General features: G+C 29.2%; 1 protein-coding gene, 1 long non-coding RNA gene and 1 pseudogene across 2 annotated transcripts in view; 2 read left to right on the top strand and 1 right to left on the bottom strand.

The window, feature by feature from the left end:
• Positions 1-11,963, top strand: part of LOC145185401 (uncharacterized) — a 35,576-nt gene extending 23,613 nt beyond the window's left edge. The window contains exons 11-21 of the mRNA XM_090099148.1: positions 6,919-7,056; positions 7,373-7,507; positions 8,417-8,581; positions 8,694-8,816; positions 9,211-9,339; positions 9,474-9,902; positions 10,063-10,212; positions 10,705-10,857; positions 10,975-11,268; positions 11,588-11,637; positions 11,717-11,963. Of these exons, the coding sequence (XP_089955274.1) occupies positions 6,919-7,056; positions 7,373-7,507; positions 8,417-8,581; positions 8,694-8,816; positions 9,211-9,339; positions 9,474-9,902; positions 10,063-10,212; positions 10,705-10,857; positions 10,975-11,268; positions 11,588-11,637; positions 11,717-11,728 (1,778 nt within the window). The 3' untranslated portion in view covers positions 11,729-11,963. The remainder of the gene's footprint in view (positions 1-6,918; positions 7,057-7,372; positions 7,508-8,416; positions 8,582-8,693; positions 8,817-9,210; positions 9,340-9,473; positions 9,903-10,062; positions 10,213-10,704; positions 10,858-10,974; positions 11,269-11,587; positions 11,638-11,716) is intronic.
• Positions 11,964-11,966: 3 nt separating this feature from the next.
• Positions 11,967-20,050, bottom strand: LOC149884290 (uncharacterized). The gene is made up of 5 exons (XR_016456032.1): positions 19,366-20,050; positions 18,469-19,329; positions 18,027-18,082; positions 15,039-15,138; positions 11,967-12,928 (listed from the first exon to the last, which is right to left on the bottom strand). It is a non-coding gene; the product is annotated as an uncharacterized LOC149884290 (long non-coding RNA).
• LOC149884291 (uncharacterized) lies at positions 16,252-17,678 on the top strand (annotated as a pseudogene).
• Positions 20,051-21,858: the final 1,808 nt, after the last annotated feature.

The raw sequence follows: 21,858 nt of genomic DNA, 5'->3' as shown, positions 1-21,858 counted from the left end.
TTTTCATAGATATTTGATATTATTGAAAAAGAAAAAGATATAGATTTAGACATTATTTTTTCACACAAATCATCAAAGGATGAAATATTGTCAGCTTTTACAAAATCCTCAATTTCATCAGGCACAATATTTCTAAAAGATGGTAATGCTTTACTTGTTGGTCTTGGTGGTGCCTGTGGAGTTGGAATTTGACTTGAGTTTACAGAAGAAAATACAGATGGTGGATATTTTGGTCTTAACTTTCCGTAAAAACTTTTTCATAGTTTTTAGGCCAATGATCTTCACAAATAAAAGTATTTGGGCCATCTGGAATGTTATCTCGAGGTATAGCACTTATCCTTCTTTTTCGTTCATCCAGATTTTTTTTATTTGGAAGGCGAAAAACTTTCACAGACTTTGTAACATCATAGTTACCTCTGCATCCTGAGACACAACACTTAAAAACCATATTTTATGAATCTAATTATTTAGATCTAAAAAGAATGCAAATTTAATACACATACAATATAATTGGAATTAATTGAATATCAAATTGAAAGAGCACGTCTTTTTCCTTGATCGCGCAATATTACAAATTATTAAAAGAAAAACTCGCCAACAGTTTTTTTAAAAGCCGTACGTTTACTCGGCCTGTCACTATAGTAGGCCATGTACATACTCCATAATACATACTACATACTACATACTACATATTATGACATTATCCTTATCTACAGTACTTCATTTTAAGGATGAACAATTCAATTTCTGTTTATTAAACTTTAGGAAAATTACATAAATGCTTTAAAATACAATTATGTTGTGTCATATATAGGGGAACCTGGAGTAAGACGGGATACTTAAGCAAAACAGTCAGATTGGGACACAAAGACACCTATATATTTCCTCCTATTTTACTGATCATGAAGCCATATGTATATCCTGTATGATTCCGTAGTAAACATAGTAATATATCATCCACCATGATGGCTAGCTTCAATATGGCAAAGGTCCTGAAAATCCCATCTTGCCCCAGGTATAGGGGTAAGATGGGATGGTATCCCATCTTACCCCAATCACCAGGGTACGATGGAGTGACACAGAAATCCCATGAATAAAAATGATGCTAAATTACATTAAATTAATAAAAGTGAAGAAAATTGAAATGAGTGCCAAATTTAATCTCTATTGGCATAGAAAAGTATGCTACATATGGGCATATTGCTATAACCTATTGTCCAGAAGGCAGAAAGTATTTATTTATTTAGCATATGCAAAAGAAAAAAGCACAGAAAGTGAATTTCAGAAAGTGGTAAACTATGTAAATATGTAGTGCATGGGGCAAGATGGGATACACTTATACCATCTTGCCCCAAAGGCCTTATACCATCTTGCCCCAACTGGTGTGATGATAAGTTAGCAATATTTTCAGTAACAAATGCAGTGTAAGCTTGATTAATTTAACACAAATTCAGTCATATAAGTCAAAACTTACTTCTTTATATTTTATATATTTTTATCAGTTTCATCACATTTTACATCAAACATCTAAAAATTAAACTTTTCTAATATTTTTTCAATGCGTTTAAAACTTTCATTCTCGTTGTAGTCAAAACATCACATGATCCAAATTTCACAGTCTGGTACCTTGCCTTTTCCAAAACATGCAGCTGATGTAGCAGCTGCATGTTTTGGAAAAGGCAAGGTACAACATGAGCTGATGTATTCATAATCCCGTTTTGCCCCAGTATCCCGTCTTACCCCGGGTTCCCCTATATATATATATATATTAGGGTGGGTCGAATTTTTTTATTTTTCCTGTACATGAATAAAAAGTTGTCTTGGCATCAATACAGTATGAAAATAATATTTAAAGATTTTTTATGAAACGTTTAGGGGTCCCAACTTTTGATTAAAGCCTTACCTTATTTGATGTATTTTAACCATTTCCTTGGTACAGTCTAAATACGTACCAACTATAAATCATGGACTAAAATGCGTTGGCAAATGGTTTAGCACCTAACTACAAGTGCTAAAAAAGAAATGGAATAAATTTTATAACGTTATTTACATGTGACGTCACCAACATTAGCAACAAACCATGTGCTGGATTTTTTAGAAACAAGCAAAATATCTAATATATTATTTTGTAATTTTATTTTCTTCTTTGCAATAATAGATCTATAGTAAAATTCAAGTAGGCTAATATAGATGTATACTACAGTAGGCTATAGTTTAGACTGTAGAAAGATCACTTCGTTTAACATGTAGGCCTATTTATGAGAGGGCTAAACATATTATAGTCTGTATAAATATTGGAATATTTATTGATTTAATTCTTATGAAAAATTGTTTTAACAGCTTTTATTTATTGTAACCATAACTTGTTGTAGTTTTTTTTATTATTTTAGACAAATATATTAAATATCCATATTTATGTGTACACAAAGTGCAACTAAACATCCATTGTTTGGACAGTTAGTTGATCTTCCTGAAAATCAAATCCCATCATATGAAGACGTTATTAAGGCGTTCTATTATAATCAGAAAACAGTATTAGAAATTAGCTTGCAAGAAAGATATTCAATTTTAGCAGACAGAGTGAAATGTATTTATTCAAAAGCAAGTATTCCCACAATAGAAGTGAATAGCACAATCATTAGGGTTAGAAGACTTATGGATAAAGTACATACACTTGAAAAATATTCAGATGCAAAAAGAACATCAGACACGTTCACTGAAAAGTTGAATTCTTTTCAGCAGTTATTTGACATTTGTACCTGCAAATGCTTTGATTCGGGCATTAGAGATAGGAACTTATGCACGTGCCCACTGCCAAATAAAATTCCATTGATAGAGTGGGATTTCTGGGTTGACCAGAAAACTGTTAGAAATATGATAATTGGTGGAGTAGACAAAGAAACGACAGCAACACTGGAAAAGAGACAAAAACGCAAGTTTATGAAATTAGTGTGTGATGAAGCACAGTCAAAAGAGGTTGAATATGAAACTGAGGAAGATATTGATGAGGATGAGCGTAACACATCTGAAAGTAATTATACATCAGAGGAAGAGACAGTATCAGTGCAGAACAGAAACAAGTACAAGGAATTATGTAAAGCAGTTGATCGATGCAAAATTAGCAACAGAGATACATGTCTTATTGTTAATGCTGTTTTAAAAGACCTCAGTATGTTGTCTTCAGCAACAATTCTTGATCCTTCAAAGCTACGTCGACAAAGGAATTTCTGGAGAGATACTCTGGTTGAAGAACATATGCAGAGCAATAAGGAATTGTGCTGTATAGGCTTTGATGGAAAACAAGACGTTACATTAGTTGAGAGTTTTGGTTGTAGAAGAAGTAAAAAAGAAGAACACTATAGTATTGTCTCGTATCCAGGAAACATATACATCGATCATGTAGTTCCTGAAAGTAGTAAAGCTGCTGATATAACAAAGGAGTTAATGTCAGTTATTATAGAGACAAACTCCGTAGAAAGCATTCAAGGTGTTGTGTGTGATGGCACAAATAATAATACAGGTAAAAGCAACGGAATCATAAGAAAATTGGAGGAGAACTTAGGTAGACCATTACAGTGGTTGGTATGCCTTCTACACTGTAACGAGCTGCCATTTAGAAGGTTTTTGGCAGGCGTGGATTTTGCTCGAACTACAGGACCTTCCACATTGACAGGTACAATTAGCTCAGCTCTAGAATATGATCCGAATGAATTGCCTGTCGTTAATTATTTGCCCATTACTGGTAAGGTGACTGATTGTGATGAAGCTGTCAAGAAGGATCTTAGCACAGACCAACTGTACTTTTTAAAAGCATGTCTAGCAGTACAGCGTGGACGTCAGGCTTCTACAGACATTGATTTCCTCGAGAAGAGTTTACCTGGAAATATAAGTCATGCTCGGTGGTTGACGAAAGCCAACAGGATTTTGCGTCTCTACATGTCTAGAGAGGTGGCATCTCAACCTCTCAGAAGAGTAACGCATTTCATTTTGAACTTTTACGGACCCTCTTGGTTCAAAATCAAATCAAATTCTTCTTGCCAAAATGGTGCTAACAACTTCTTTTACTTAGTTCAGTTGTTTCAGGAACTTGATGCATTAGATCAGGCTGTGGTTCGTCCTGTTCTCGAAAATAACTGCTACTTTGCACATGCTGAAAACATTCTGTTAGCTGCAGTTAGTGATAGTGATATGGAAGTCCGTCGTTTTTCAGTAGAACAAATAATAAGAGCAAGAGAGAAGCAGACTAATAGTAACATACCGGTTCGCGTCTTTGATAAGAAGGATATAACATTAAATTTGGCTGCGACATCGTTCATTAACATGATTGACTGGGACCAGAGTAATGTTACATCTCCTCCGATGCTATCACACCTTTCAAATGATCAACTTACTTACACACATCCAATACTACTGCCCGATGTTCCATGTCATTCACAGGCAGTAGAGAGAACAATTAAAGACGTTAGCGCTGCGAGCTGTAAAGTTTATGGGAGAAAGTCCCGTCATGGCATGGTGTTACAGAGTAAGAAATCCAGATTAGAGATACCAAAAATAGACAGCAAGAAAGATTTTATTAACAGTTAGGTTAAACAACTTTGTATTGTTGCTGTTTAACATTGATTCGTTACAGTTTACATTATTTTTAATTTGTAATACATTGCAATACATTACACTAACATTGGGTATTTATGTAGTCTTTCTAGTCAGAGTTGGGACCTGTAGACACTGTCCATAAAATAAAAAGTGAGGTTTTTTCAAATGAGTACATCAAAAAGCAACTTTTTAGACATGTACAGGATCTCCAACTTAATATTTTTTACATTTCGACCCACCTTAATATATATATATATATATATATATATATATATATATATATATATATATATATATATATATATATATATATATATATATATATATATATATATATATCATCTATATGATTCATAATATAAAAAAAAATGCCAAAAAATCAAAGGCCTGAATACAATGAAAATAATAATTGATAAAACATCAAAAAAGGATTTTTTTAAAATAGAAGTGAAGGATTTAAGTTTGTACATTTTAAATGTTCTTTTAAAAGAACTAATCGTAGCTTTATTAAGTATTTTTTAATATCCAAAACAATTGTGGAATAAACTGTATTGAAATATCTTTTCAAAAATGAATGTTATTTATGAAGAATTATTTTTTCAAAAAAAAAAAAAAAAAACAATCTGAAAGCAGTTGACAAATTAATTGAGAAAATTTTGTTGATCAGGGGTCAATATAACATAACTTGCATTTTCATAACACTAAAAACTTCATGAAAATGTAAAAATTACTAAGAAAGTGATTACTTGTTAAATTAATTAATTAGTTGTTGCATACTTAGAGAGTAACAACCTTGTGTGAGGCATTAAGAACCAACCAAAATATGCTTTCTATGAATTAGGTTGTTTGGGAATGCAGCCCAAAATGGGAGGTAAGTTCCTTCTAAAACTAAGTATTAGCATGAGACTGATAGCAAACTTGGATTTTACTTGGTTTTGCGAAAAACAATGAAAGAAAACAATGGCATCTTTCTTTGTTATGAGTAATGGAAATTGATTGTTAAAATAGTATTTCCTCTTTTTTGACTTTTCCATCCCTTAAATTTAAGAATAAAATATGAAGCTACAAACAATACAAGTCCAGTTATAAGTGGATAAAATAAAATAATCGATTGAAAAAAGTCTATGCAAGTTACAAACAATTACATTAGATTATCATAATATTACAAGTTGTTAAAGGTATTTCTAACTAAAAGATATAATTGTAAATTTTTCTAAGACAATTTGATACTTACAAAAACATTCAAAGAAAAATATAGGTCATTAACCTGGTACTTACAAAAACGTTCAAATAAACCTAAAGGACATTAATCTGGTACTTACAAAAGCATTAAAAGAAACATCTTGGACATAAAGTGTAGTCATGCTAATGCAGTGTTACCACATTATGCATTTTTATTACTAAGTAAATATTCATCATCACACTATAAGAAGTAAAAAAGAATGATTTTGCAAATTAAATTATTTCAACTTTCAGGACTTTAAAAAGTTTCACTGTTTGATTTTAATTTTCTCTGTGCAATTTTACAATTTTAAATCATAATTTTGTGGTAAAATTTAGTTTTTACTACCTATTGTATTTCTCTTGATTATTCTATAATTTGGCCTCAATTAGTATATATATATAATTATAATTATATCACTTAGGGTATTAGTAAAGTATATTACTGGTATATTACAATGGTAATTATCACTGGTATATTACAATGGTAATTATCACTGGTATATTACAATGGTAATTATCACTGGTATATTACAATGGTAATTATCACTGGTATATTACAATGGTAATTATCACTTAGGGTATTAGTTAATTAGTTAATTAGTTATTAGATAATTACCATTGTAATATACCTGGTATATTACAATGGTAATTATCACTGGTATATTACAATGGTAATTATCACTGGTATATTACAATGGTAATTATCACTGGTATATTACAATGGTAATTATCACTGGTATATTACAATGGTAATTATCACTTAGGGTATTAGTTAATTAGTTAATTAGTTATTAGATAATTACCATTGTAATATACCTGGTATATTACAATGGTAATTATCACTGGTATATTACAATGGTAATTATCACTGGTATATTACAATGGTAATTATCACTGGTATATTACAATGGTAATTATCACTGGTATATTACAATGGTAATTATCACTTAGGGTATTAGTAAAGTATTCTACTTTAACATCACCTGTCAGAAATAGTTTAGTTTAAAAAGGTGGTAAAGATGCTTTGCTTAATGATGTTAACATAATAGATTTTTTTTAGTAACTGGTACTGTTAGCATTTTTTTGGATAATATCATTTAGATAAAAATGAATGTCAATATGCAGAAGATAATTGTGATCGTGTTAATGGTTTTTGTAATGACACTGATGGTTCATTCACTTGCGGCTGTAACAAAGGTTTTGAGCAAGATCAGAACTCCATTGTACCTAAATGTATAGGTATGAAAATAATATACAATAATGTTTTAAAAAATATTTAAATTACTTATTTCAAAGGATTTAAATTAATATTATTATTTTGATTATTCTAATTATTCTAATTATTTATTTCAAAGAACATTCAATTTATTTACTTTTATAATTATTCAAATTAGATTAATAGTTGCTAATTTTTTGGTGAAATTTTTATTCAGATTTTAAAAAAAAAAAAGATTAATCATTTTATTAAAAAGCTTAATGTCGCTTTAATGTTTTTTCTTATTATTATTATTTTTATTTTTTTCTAATTTAGACATTTACTCATTTATTCATTTAGACATAGATGAATGCTTTACAGGAACAGCTTGTGATACACGTTACAATTACTGCAAAAATACAGTTGGCTCTTTTTCTTGTATTTGTAAACCTGGCCTTGAAGAAATTCCTAACATTTTTGCTCATGTTTGTAGAGGTTTGATATTACATTTTGGTTTGGTTTTGACTTTTTAATTGTGTGATTTATGTTCATCTAGTATTTTTATTACAAAAAATAATAGTTCCCATACAAATATCAAAACACGATTTTTCATCTTATCTCCATCATACATATAATCAATCATTATAATTTTTTATTGCTGTTACTCTTTACACACTTATTGCCATCAGCAATACAAAAGTAATATTTGTGTTGACGTTTGATACTAAGTTATCTTTAGTCAAAAGTTTTTTTTATAAGCAATCAGTTGTAAAGTTAAATGTACCGATTCTCTTGCTTTTTTATTACCATTTTTTATGAAAAATACAGATTGTGAGTTTAAAAGTGCTTCAAGTTATTGTTAACAAATGTTATAACTTTGCTTATGGTGCATGTGATTAGTTGCTTTGTGAGCATGCTCTATCCAAAATCGACTTCTAAGACTGGTTTACACTTTTAAAAGGTGGTAAATTTGATCTGTAACTCAAACCATTTTGAGAAAGGTCAAAAAATTAGGTCAATATATATTCAATCAATACCCCTTGCTGACTAACTTTTCATCTTATTGGTTTCTCACAATAATCAAGAATATCAAAAATACATGTTTAAGTCCTCTTAAGGTACATAATACCAACAAAAAAAAAGTGCAAAGGATCAAATGACTTTCCACAGTTTCTAAAAGTTTTTCAAATAGTTTTTCTCCCAATCAATAAATGCTTTCAACGATACTCTCTTTTTTTTTAGCAATAAGATTTTCAAAAAAATTTGGCACTTTAAATCTAATTTTAATAATTACTTAAATGTTTTTATGTTTTTATGTTTCATATACATTTATGTTGCATATATGTTTGTTGCAAAACATAAGTTTATAAAACAGATACTAGTGAATATGATAATATTATTTAGATATTAATGAATGCTGTCCTATAAATAAGTGTTTCAAGAATAGTGATGTAACAGCAATTTGCACTAATTCTCATGGTTCTTACGACTGTGAATGTCCAGATGGTTATTTTGGCAACGGATATGCTTTGAATGTGACCTTCCCAATAAATGGAACAGGATGCACAGGTGAGATTGATATCATCAGTTGACGAGCTTTGTTAAAAAATTGTTTTTTTGCAGTTTATGCTAATTTTAATTAGATAGTCACACTTTTTTTTTATGCTGATTGCATTTTCAGATATTGATGAGTGCAAGTATCAACCTTGCAGGGAAAATCAACAATGTATAAACACCCCTGGATCATATTTGTGTCACTGCAAACCTGGTTTCTATCTTAAGAGTGGTTTTCCATTATGTCAAGGTATTTAAAATTTTAAAAGTTGATAATTTTATCCATTTTTAAAAATTTATTCTTAAGTGATAATAGTTTAGTAATAAAAGTAATGTAATATTAATAGTTAACACTTTAATATATAATAATCTTTTATAATTTTTATCAATACTTAATTTACCTTTTTATTATATAAATTTTATCAATTGGAGATTGTTCTCTAATTTCATTTGAGGTTAGAAAATAGCGACTATGTTTAAGTATGTTAAGTAATGAATAACTTTAAAGTCAATATTTAAAATAAGTAGAAAAATGTCAGGAATGATAAGAACTTATCCTAATTTTGATGCATTTATAATTTTTATGTTTGGTTCATAGTTAAATTTGAAGTCATAAATGTATTCAATTTTACTTATGCTTAAAGATATAAACGAATGTCGCACTGTAAACATATGTGGACCTGCAAGATGTGTGAATACTATTGGTTCCTACATGTGTGAATGTCCTGATGATAATGTTGGAATAAACATAAATGGAGTTGTTCAATGCCTCGGTTTGACTTTGTTTTAACCTTTTTTAAGTAAAAATAAAATTGCTGATTTTTATCCGAACATGCAATTTTCACTTAAACTTGGCTTGTAGGGAGAGTTGTTTAAAGTTTAATTGGATTTTTTTATTTACGTTCAGAATATTTTTCTCTGCCATCTGAACAAAAGTTAAAAAATGGTCAGTTGATTGCCAACATATTGGTTCTAAAGAAAGTTTTCACTGTTTCCTTAAAAGTGAAATTTACCCCTTCTGTTGGAAATATCATAAAACTTGTGGATAATGAGGGAAATGTTTACATTGATGTTTCTCTAAATGACACGAAAATTGTGAACTATGTATTTGGTTCTACTATAACTACAAGCGCAACTTTAAACCAATGGTTTACAATTTTAGTAACTCGGTATGAGTTTGCTGGAAATTATTTTATCTCAGTTTATCAAAACAATAGCATGGTAGGTAATGCTTCATTTGATGGTCCAAGCGAGTACGGAAACCTGAAGCTATTAACAACGAATTCTGCTGCAAATGCATCGATCAGTGATCTTAAAGTATCGAATGGAATTACTTGTGAGTGAAACATGTTTATGAATTATTTGTAGATTGTTTAAACTTTTTTTGTTATTAATTTTTATTTTATTTTTTTCCGATTTTATTACTTTTAATCTAATTTTTTCTTTTAGTTTTTATTAGTTAAAATAAATCATTTGTTGTTTTTTTTAATCTTCAGCAATCTGGAGCAAATGGGAATTGCAAACACGATGTCAGCCGTATTGTGGTAATGGAACTGCCACATATGTTCGAACTTGTAATTCTCCAATATGCTCGTTTTTAAGTGAAACAAAAACAGAATCATGTAAAATTTTGAATTGCGATGAAGGTGAATGCTTGTTTTTTATTGAATGATGATTACAATTTTAAGGTTTTCCATTTACAAGAATTAAAACCTTGCAAAATTTGTGCTTTGAACTTGATGCTAATCTCATTTGATACACATTGCTATAATATTAAAAAAAAGCCAGTTAGCTTATATTTTTCAATGTTAAAATGCACTTCCATTATTTTACTATGATTACAAAAGCTAGATACTGGCTTGTAGATTTGATAGTTTGTAGACTGGGCAGTTTGTAGATTTGATAGTTTGTAGACTGGGTAGTTTGTAGACTGGATAGTTTGTAGACTTGATTTATGAAAGTTCTTAACAAGTTTTTAAAATACCGACAATAAAATCTACATTCGCTTTACGTCTTTGTAAAATGCAATAAAAATTGTTCTTTTAAAATTCAAATAAAAATTATTCGTTTGTTTTATTTTTTTTTATATATATATATAAACTTTTTCCCATTCGTTTAAATGTTTTTTCCTTTGTTAGGATATAATGTTTTTAAACATGGCAGTTGTTGTGGGCTTCCTTTTTTCCAAAATTACGAAGAATTCATAACGTTTTTCGACACATTGAAGATTATTGACGTGCAGATAGTTCTGCAAACCCTGAAAAATATTGTAGCTGTTCAACTTCCTTTCGGTTGGTTTGTTTCTCCCCCCCCCCTCCCTTCCCAAATTGCTTAGTATTTCTGTTTCCTATTGTTAAAATCTAATGTAATGTCTGTTTTTCTAATGTTTTGTTCGAAATTTTTTTTAGTTTGCAACGGTACTTTCAACGATCTTGCCTGGAATGATATTAACGCAGCTTACAATCAATCAGCTGAAGGCTTAAACGGTCTTTTAAACCTAAAGAATACTTTGCGTGCTTACATTGGCTGCCAACCCGATGTTTTAAAAAGACCACTTGAACCTTCCTCAAGGTTGATAACGACTATGTTTGAGAAATACGAAGAAATAGTGGAGCGCTATTTTGCTGTCTCGAATCTGTTTGTTGCAATTAAAAACAAATATAGAGAAATAAAGCAAAAAGTTGATATGTGTAATAAACAAGGTTAGTGACTTATTATGATTTATGAAAAATTTTATGATATATACATAAAAATATAAGATAAAATGTTATATATATATATATATGTGTGTGTGTGTGTATGCATGTATGCATGCACGCATGTATGTATGTATGTATGTATGTATGTATGTATGTATGTATGTATGCATGTATGCATGTATGTATGCATGTATGTATGTATGTATGTATGTATGTATGTATGTATGTATGTATATATGTATCTATATACTTAATCTGCATACATATACATAAGTTAATATATAAAACTTGTAACCATAATTCAAGTTTTGCAAAAATTTAGGCTTGGTTGACATTTTGTACGACAGCTACAAGGCTAAATCAATGTTGGAGGTAATCTTGGTTCGTTTTAAGTTTTTGTCCCATTATTTTTGATTTTTGTGAACGTAAATTCATACCACATTTTTTCTAGGTTTCTTCTTGACGCATGATCTTGCATTTCGATCAATTTTAAGTGACGCAGTTGTTAATGGTCTTTGCTAAGAACTTCCTCTTTAATTCTTCGTTGATATATTATTTTATTTATCTGATGCACGATACTCTTAAATAATAAAATCTGCGTTCACGAGTTTCAATTTGCTTTCAGATAAAAGTCGTCGTATTTATCAAATTTGATATTGTTAGATGTAATGATTAGATAAACTTGATTTTTCCCTCAATGGTTTTTTCGCTTTGTTATTAATCTTTACTTTCATTTTTATCTTGCTTTTTGTTTATTTCAGTTTTAAATTGACCGCTTAAAGTAAAAGTTCCATGCGTATGTTGAACAGGAAAAACCTTTTCTGAATTATTTTTAAAAAACTGACAAAGATATTAACGCACTTTTTTCTTTTGATAAATATAACGTAGATACGCACCTTTTTTACTAAAATGTGAAATAACTTTTATTAAAAGCACATTTCATGCTTAACTTGTTCCATTTAAATTTCCTTCTGCTTCAAAGCAATTTTTAAAAAGCAGATATTATAAGGAGATATTGCAACAGCTATTTATAATAGGTAGCTTTGCTAGCTTGGTAAAAACTTGAGTATATGCTTTCTTGGCTCAACTCGTTATCATGATAAGCTTTTTATTTTCGTTTTTTCGTCTTAAAAAGAAGATTTTTACAGAAAGACTGCTTGATTTAAAGTCGAATTCTGAGTTGTTTAACAAGACTTGTTTCCTCCAGCTAGCTTTCTGTTTTCAGTTCTTCAAAAATTAGGCAAAAAGGGTAAAAATCAATTAAAGCTCATTTACATAACTTATCAGCCTTTGGCTGCCAAAATAGGGATTGGATATCACATACCAGTATGGCATCCACTAGCTTGTATATTGTTGAGCGTGGTTTTTTTGTTTGTTTGTTAATTAGCCGAGCATTCTTTGTCGATTAAACTTGGAGTTCAAAATAAGGATAGAAACTCTCAATTTTGTGATCAAGACGTGACATGAACTTTCAGTTTTGATTGACCTAGATTTTACTCAACTCTTTTTAGACCAATATCACAAGCGCTCTTACTATACCCATAAGCTTTTGAGGTCGAAGTGGTTCAGTATAAATTGATTTTTCATCTTCACATTTTGTGTTTTGTAAAACTAGCATTATGTACCATTGAATTCTTCTGGCCATGAAGTTATTCCAAACAAACTAAACTCAAGAAAATTTACTTTTTGATTACAACAATTCTACCAAAAAAGACTAATCTAAAATGAAATAAAAATGGTATCAAACTCCAAATATTTTTTGAAAAAAAAAGTAAACTTTTTAAGAAAAAAGTTTTTTTAAAATAAAGTGAATAAAATTTTCGGATCAACAAAATTTAAGCTAAAATTTATCTTGTATCTCACGTGAATTTATTGTCTTTTTTTTTTTTTAAGACAAACTATCAGTGGCCTAACAAGGGTGCTTTGGTTTAAATTCTAACTTGAAATGGCTTCCAATTAATTTTGATTATAAAAAAAAAAATCATTGGTAAAAACATTTTTAAATAATAAAATAGATGAAATCATTATTAGCATATGGCCTTTAAATAATAAAATAGATGAAATCATTATTAGCATATGGCCCAAAATTTCAGAATTGAACTTTCGAAAAGAATTTACGTAAGTTTAATGAATACGAAGTTACGAAGTTTGGTGAAAGCGGTTTTTCATAATCGTAGAAATATCGTAAAAAGTTGCAGAAATATTAAACTACCAAAAACGACAACGTTGCTTTGTGTCCAGTTCAAAGATGTATTATTACATCAATTATTTTAGATTATTATTATTTATTATAAGTTTTTATAAATTTTTAAAATGTTAGTGTTAACAAATCTTCTCATATAAAGAGCAATACAGATTTAAATAACTTATCCACTGTTTTGACAGTGATACCCAAATAAATATAGATAGCGCAAATAAATATAGATGTCAAATAAATATAGGTAGCAGAAATATGTATGATTAATATTTAAATAGTATACAATCAATAGAAACATTCATTTTTCTTTTAATTAATTATTTGAAATTCAAAAATCTATCAATTTTTGAATTTCAAATAATTAATTAAATTAAATTAAATAATTAATTATTAAATTTTCAATCAGATTTTGGAGATTTTTTGTTGTAATTCAAGTGTAAGATGATTTCTTCGATCTTTCGATCTTTCGATTGATTCGAACTTTATTTGTGACTCATTTGCTATTTTCTTCTTTAGCAACTCCGAAACGTTCTCTATTGGATTAAGGTCCGGGGAGTTACCTAACTTATGTAACAACTGAATACCCTGTTCAAAAAGAAATTTTCAAGTTAAAGCCATATGGCATGTTGCCCCACCTTGAATAAAGAATTTTTTTACAGGAACAAAACCGTTAAAATTAAAATGCCAGTTTAAATTCATTAGTTACTTGATAGTTGAATAAAAATCTGTAAAATTTATTTACAATAATAATTCTTAATGACTTTCCAATCATCTTTACTTAAATTCCAGTAATCTTATTTGCTCATTCAAAACTTTTTTACATCATTTTTTGTGTCAATTTTGTTTTTTGTTTTGCTGGTTATCATGAATTATAATTATGATTGTGAAGACGACGTTGAACAGCTCGCTTAAACACCTTGATTCCTGACTGCTCGACTTTGTAAGCAACTGCATCATTCGATGTCAGTTTTTGAATTATATTTTGTTAAGTATTCTTTAACCACCCGATGTTAAAGTTTTACAACATAATCTAAATCTTTTCTGTGTTAACCTCTCCGTATTATTTTTTCCTTAATAGTTTAAACAGATGCCCAAGAAAATAGTAACTATGTAATATAAAACTACATAATATAAAGGAAACTAGTTAGCAGGACAAATGTCCGAGTAACTAGCATTAGTTAGAAGAAATATAGTCTTTTTTTATGCTGAAAAATCTTCTTTCTTGCCCATTAGAACGCTTATTAGACCTATGATTGATTGTTTGCTAAAATGCACACATTTCATAAATTGCCTCCTAAGTTTACTAAATATTTTACCAGATTTAAGTACTTAACTATTTTGAGACCAAAAAATATATTTACGGCTTCCTAATAAAAAAAAAACAGTTTCATATAATTAGTTAAAGTAAAAAAGATTTTGTTAATTTTATAAAGTGGCCATGATAAACTGTTACACGGCTGTATCTCCTCTATTCGAATTTAATTTCAATTCTGACGGTAAATCAGTCTCTTTTCGGGTTTAAGGTAAAAATTTAAAAAATTAGAAAAAATAAAACTCAAATCTTTTCTGACAAAACCGATCGTTCAATTGACTAACATATTCTGAACACAACAGCTTCTGCTTCACCAAGTACACCAGCTTCGAGATTCGGCAAGTACAAAGCACTACACGAGAAGCTGAAAAAAGAAATCGAAAAAGAAATTTTTTATCTTAGAAAAAAAATTTTTTCTAAGAGGAAAGTGTCTCACGTAAAAAATTTTTATCAGCCTAATTGTTGCTGGGCAACATTAGATTGCCAAAACTCGGTATTTATCATCTCAAAAAAAAAAAAAAAAAGAAGAAGCAGATCAACTCAAATCAGCTGAAAAAAACGTAAGACCAACTGCAAACTCTCAATCCAATCTCAAAAAGAAAAAAAAAGAAGCTGAGAATAAAGTACAGCTTAACTTATTAGATGCAAAAAGCGCAGAAGAGAACTCCAAAAAAAACGTCATGCAAAAATCCAATTTGCAACACTTGGCTCTGCAACGAAAGTTGTTCGCGAAAGAGATTTTTAATGGGTTTTGAATATTGTTAAATTCTGAAGTTCTTGAATCTATTTTATGTTGATCAGTTTTAACAGATTTTTTGCTAAAAGCGATCAATTTCTTTTTTTAAAATATTAATTTGCGTTTTTTATTGTCTGCCTCATGTAAAAAATCAAATTCTAAAAAACAAAATGCCGTGGTGTAAACTATGCTGTAAGAAAGTCCTAATGTAACAAATGATAATTTTTGTATATTATTAAATAATTATTTTGAGAAAATACTTTTTGTTATTTTAACTAAAAGTTTTTGAAGAAACTTTCCATAAAAAAATTGACTGGATTAGTGGAGAATTCGACCGATCAGAGTATTTGTTCTACTGAGATGTAAATATTCAATATAAGTTAATGCCATTTTGAATATTGCGTCAAAAATGAAGATTTAGGTTTTGTTTTAGGTTTAATAATTGTATGGTGAAGATTTTGGTTTTTTATTGTAAAAATTTTGTTGTTAAAAAACTATTTTGATCAATAATGGCTCTTGAACGTGGTAAGTTTGGAATTTGCATATAAAAACGATCGATTTACACGTAAAAACTAATATTTTTACGAAAAAGTTGATGTGACTTTCTTTTTTCCTCTTTTTTAACGTATACAAAAGAAATTCCTAGCCTTACAAAAATAATTTAATTTTTTGTTTTAGGCCCAAAAAAATAAAAGATTGTATAACATCACTGCAAATGGTGATAAAGAAAGTTTCTCAGTTATGATAACAGTAAATGCAAGTAACTTGTTTTCACCACCTTTGGTTTTGTATCTATATGAACAGCGAGTTCCACCAGAAATTGCAGCTGACTTTCCTAAAGATTGGGTTATGGGTAAATCGGCCAAAGGTTACCAGATGTCCCAAATGTAATATTAAGACGACTACATTCTATATACGTTGTGTATTTCGTCCTCACATTCATTCGCTTTTACAATTTAAATATCATTTCTTAATTCATTGTGCACAATGAATTATGCACAACGAGCCATATATAACCATTGAACTACATATTCATTGTGCGCAATGAATTACACAATGACGCAACTACACCAAACATTTTACGATTATATATCTGGGCCTTTCGTTGAATTTTTAAGGAAAAACAGTGTCCTATTGCCAATAATTCGTTTTTTAGCCACAAATCACATTTGACCTTAAATTTGGGACAATTTTGCAGAGAAAATGGTATTGTAATCATTTGTTTGCCACCTAATTGCACCCATTTTGCACAACCATTGGACCAAGTTTACTTTCATGTTGCAAAAGATATTTGGACCAACATAGTCACAGAATCGAGATTGCAAAACCTTGAAGTTGCTCTACCAAAAAGGACATTTGCACCCCTGCTCCAGACTGCAATTGCAAAAACACAGGAAAATCCAACTTTAATACCAAATGGATTTAAATGCTGCGGTTTGTGTCCTTTTTTACTAGAAAACTTGGATCTTACAAAAGTCATGTTAAGTGTACAAGAAAATGAAATTCAAAGGGATCCTAAAGAATCCGCTGAACCTCCGGTTATAGCCGAACTGTTAAGTCCAATTGATAGTGTCAAAAATGATTTAGAAACTGATATGACAGATGAGCAATTAAAATCTTTTAGAGCCCATCGTAATCTTATGTATTGGACAGGAGCAATAGAACAAGAAGCCTTATTTTATTACTAGAAGAAGAAAATGGACAAAATAGAGGGTGTTGATCCCACAACTTGAGAAAAGAATATGGTTCTAGAAACCTCATTAGAGGAAACTACAGTTAGTAATGAGAACTTAACACAACCAGAATAAACAATTGAATTTAATGAGACAGCCTTAGTACCATTTCAAGGACATTTGCAAGCAAATGACAATATTTTCGATTCAATATTTGTTAGTCCAGAAGAATTTCAGTATAAAAAAGTACCAAAACAAGCAACAAGAGTTTCATCAGTCATTACATCTGACGAATATATAACTAGTTTAGAGGAGAAAAAGAGAGCTAAAGAAGAATCAGAAAGACAGAGAATTGAGAAAAAGCAAGAAAGAAAAGAAAAAAAGCTGAAAAAGAGTTTGAGAAACAGGAAAGAAAGCGAATTCGGCTAGAAAATTTGAAAGAAAAACAAGAAAAAGCAGCTAAAAAGTCTAAAACTAAGTAAAATTATATGTAGAATAATGGAAAGGAAATAAATCTCTGTCAGAAAAATAATGTCTTTAGTCTATTAGTCATTTTAATTTTCAAGAAATATATAATACTAAACATTAGGACTTTCTTTTTTACTTATTAGGACTTTCTTTTATTCCAAACAAAATTATAGTACTTTCTTTTTGTCATCACCTCGAACTACATTACAGCTTAATTCAAGACTTTTTTGAGTGTATTCACCCCTAAAATAGGGTAAAACTGAAAATTTATTTATTATTCTACGATATTATCAAAAAGCAAGAATTCAAATTCATTATTTTTTAGTATTAATTGGCTCTTATAAAATGAGATTTCAAAAAATAGGACTTTCTTACGTCATTTTGAAGGTTTTATCTTCAATCAGTTTCCCCTTCTCCTCTCCATTATCATTCTTCAAAAAAAAAAAAACCTATTTTATAATGAAAACTTTGCAATATTATACCTAGATTTTTCTTTTAATAACTAAAACAACCATTTCTTTATAAGTAAGGATAAAATTTTTGATCAAAGAAAAAATATTATCACATTACCACTTTGTATCAAATCATGTGATGATTTTGATGCAAAGTGGTTGATGAAGATGAGAACTTAATTTTAAAAATGATCCAAATGTATAAGAATAGATCTACGAATATACTTTTCAAATTACATATCATGCAAATTACAAAAACTCAGGAGGAATGAAAACTATAAACCAATGATTCTAAGAAATAAAAACAAACACATAAAATGAATTACAAAGCTTTAAATTTTTTTTATCATTCTTTATGAACTTACCAAGTTTATCAAATAAGGAACAGAACTTGCCAAATTCTGTTTAACAATACACCTTTCATTTTCATTTGTTATCCGCAGATCATAGAACAACAGCTATGCAAATTTTAACTGATAATCTCCTCAAGACTAAAACTGGTTTTGTTCTTCATGTAAAGATTGTAAACAAAACCCATTATCTGAATGGGCTTTAATGACAAAGGAATAATGAAAATCAATTATTCCATTGTTATTAAAGCCCATTTTTGAATGGTTATATAACTTTTATGTCCTTTTACTTTTTCTTTGTGTTGTAATATAGCTCCAACTTTTCCAGTAACATTTGTGCTTTTGAATACCCAAAGCAGCTGCTAATGAATTAATGCAGTAATTGCTAGGGATTAGGAGATTGTAATTTAGTAATTCATCTAAACAATTAGAAAAATATTTATCAATATTGTACTCTCTTAGAATGTTTTCAGGAAACATTTAGCAGCTCATTTATTTTTCATTTGCAGCAACTAAAGTTTTTCTTTTACATTAACTAGGTTAATTCTACAAAAAGTTATTAGAGTAACTGATTACATTATATTCATATTAATCCATTTTTTCAGTATTTTCAAGATAAAATTTTCTCAGTGTTTTATGTACTTCTGAAAGTATACAATGAATTTCTTCTATTTAAAAAATAACAATTAATGAAAACACAGACTCTTTGTTTAGTAACATATTTTTTAAAAAAGTAATTTTATTAAATTAAATAAGTTAAAATTGGGTTCTCAACATGTATTTTGATGTTTAATTTAATGCCTTTTCTTTAACTTACCTTTAAAAATACACAGGAAATCATAATATATATACTCAGAATGACATTTATTTAAACCACTGCAGTGGTTTAAATAAATGTCATTGTCAGTGCACTGACTGTTTAACTCCTTAAGAAAGTTTTATCCTTCAAACTGAAAGAATCAAAGCAAAGATTAATAGCAACCACTACTAATTAGAGATTTAAGTTTTATATATAAAAAGAAATTTTTGAAGTGAGAATAGAGTTTCTAGTGTAGAATAGAAGTTTTAGATGACACTTAAGTTTAAACTTAAAAACATTCCTGCAATTAAGATCAAAAACAACTAATAATACTAAAATTTTTAAATTAGGATTAAACGAAAATTTTTGTTGATCCTCAACAGTTTTAGTGATTTTAAAAGATTTATTGATAAAGAGTTGCCAGTTTCTAAGGCAGCATATGACTTTTCACACAGGAACAGAAACTACATAAAAAAATAGAATGATCTTAATGGCAAAATTAATAAACTAACGACTAAGTTTGTCCATCTAACCAATTCTATAATATAAGCGAACCTGGCTGGTCCAGGATCAGCATTATCTGAAAATATAATAAATTTTCATAAATATTAAATAACAGGAGTAATGAAAGACTACTTAAGCATAATTAAATGATTGAATGAGTCTTATACTGAAACTTTTATTTCAAAATGCTTACTACGTGCAACTATAAATATTTAAAAAACAGAACATCGGGAGATGTACTTGAAGTTTGCTGCTGAATGCATAATTAATGTTGCTTTGTACAAAAGAAAGGATAGTTTCGACAGCGCAATTAAAACTCGATGTCCCCTGATAGAATGAGAAGGCTGGTTGAGCAAGACCTTTTTGCGTTTAGAGCTTGCAAGGAAAAAAAAAGTTAATCCCATTTCGAGTGCACAAAAATGCAAAATAGACCAATCAGTTGCGTCGTGATAAATAAGAACTCTATGAACGGGAAAAAAGCTGAAAAAGACCACCTAACCGTCAAAATGAAGAAATGTCAAACGCAAAGATGTTAGGATCGTAAAATGACAGAATGGAAAAATTTCAGAACGGAAAATACGGAAATTTAATTACAATAAATCCGAGAAATCATTTTTCTGATTTAGACAATTTTGCTGAATCCTGTAAGTATTTAAAATTAGTGTAAAAAAAAAAAAGAGTTTATTAAAATAATTTTATTTATACAGCAAAAATATGAAATTTAAGTCAAGAATATAAAATTCAAGCATCAGAATCTATAAAAAGACAGTTTTGTTGGATCATTCTTCTAAGGTCTCTTAACATTTATGTCAAAGGAACCTATGAAGTTGTCCTAAAACAGTGTTTCTTAAACTTTTCTTCAAATCTTCACTTTTGGTCATCTCATAAAGTGATCACTTCGTAAATACATTTTTTGCATGAAACTTTTTTCTTCGACCCCCAAAAGCTAAAATAATCAATCTAAAAAAAAATTTTTAATTCAAATCACTGTTGTTCTTTGAGAATTCATTATCGACGTTAGATTGATGTTAGATTGACGTTTGGGTAACCTCGAACTCGATGTCTCATTGACGTTAGAAATGAAAAAATTGGATCGACGTTAACATGCGATGTAATGGCAATGTTAATTTTTGTTGCCAATCTTAAACCAATATCACCGACGCACAGTGATTCAGAATGATCGAAAAACGGCAAAAATTCAATAAAACTCAATAAACATCGTAAATAAACATTATATGTAAAAATAATAGTTTTTTGCTTCAAAGAATTCAAATTTGTTAAAAAAATATCTTTTACGCGCACCTTTATGCGTACCTTGGGCGCATACTCATTCATGCGCGCGTAAGGTTTGGCTGCACGCGTAAAAAAAAAAAATTTTAATAAAATTTTAGAATTTTCAAGCCAATACACAACATCTTGATATTTGTATAACAATGGTTTTTAAAGGATACTGATACATAAAAAAATCAAACTTTTTTTTCAGATTTGTTTATTTCAATATTTACCTTACAATCTTTTTAACAACTTATTCTGGTAATGGTTTTCCTAGATAATTCTTATGTTTTCTAAAATTTGTTATTTATCTATTCAAACTCTCCTATTCATCCTCAGAACATACTCCAATTAGCAAAATTAGTTTATGTAATGTGGAAATACTATGCAGTCGCAACTTCTGTACAGTAGGAACCATAACATAGCAGCCGTACAAACTCACTATAACTTAAGCTGTTTCAGTGGCAGTATAAATCTAACTCATTGTTGTTAATGAGATATCCACAAGGTTTTATGGTAACGAGAATGTTATGCACTTTTGTGATCACAATCAACATAAATTAAGAAAAAACTTCATGATTTTTAAATACTCTGGGGGGAATTACCATCATTTATTTCAGCTGCTACTATTGATATTGCTATACCATCTATATAAACACAGTTTTAGCAATATTAATGGGTAGAATCTAAAATTAGAGAAAAATAGTTATTTTTAGGATAATGTTTAACTATATCCACTAAAATATCGTGCAAGAAAGGGATAAATATGTGTCCAAGGACAAAGTTTCTCGTCATTTAATATTGTATATCGCTGAGGTAAGTGCTCACTT

This window comes from Hydra viridissima, unplaced genomic scaffold (assembly GCF_058129835.1).
Source record: "Hydra viridissima isolate aposymbiotic clone 2 unplaced genomic scaffold, HvirCarnegie_v1 scaffold_9, whole genome shotgun sequence".
Classification (NCBI taxonomy): domain Eukaryota; kingdom Metazoa; phylum Cnidaria; class Hydrozoa; order Anthoathecata; family Hydridae; genus Hydra; species Hydra viridissima.
This window is presented reverse-complemented; position numbering and strand designations above follow the sequence as displayed.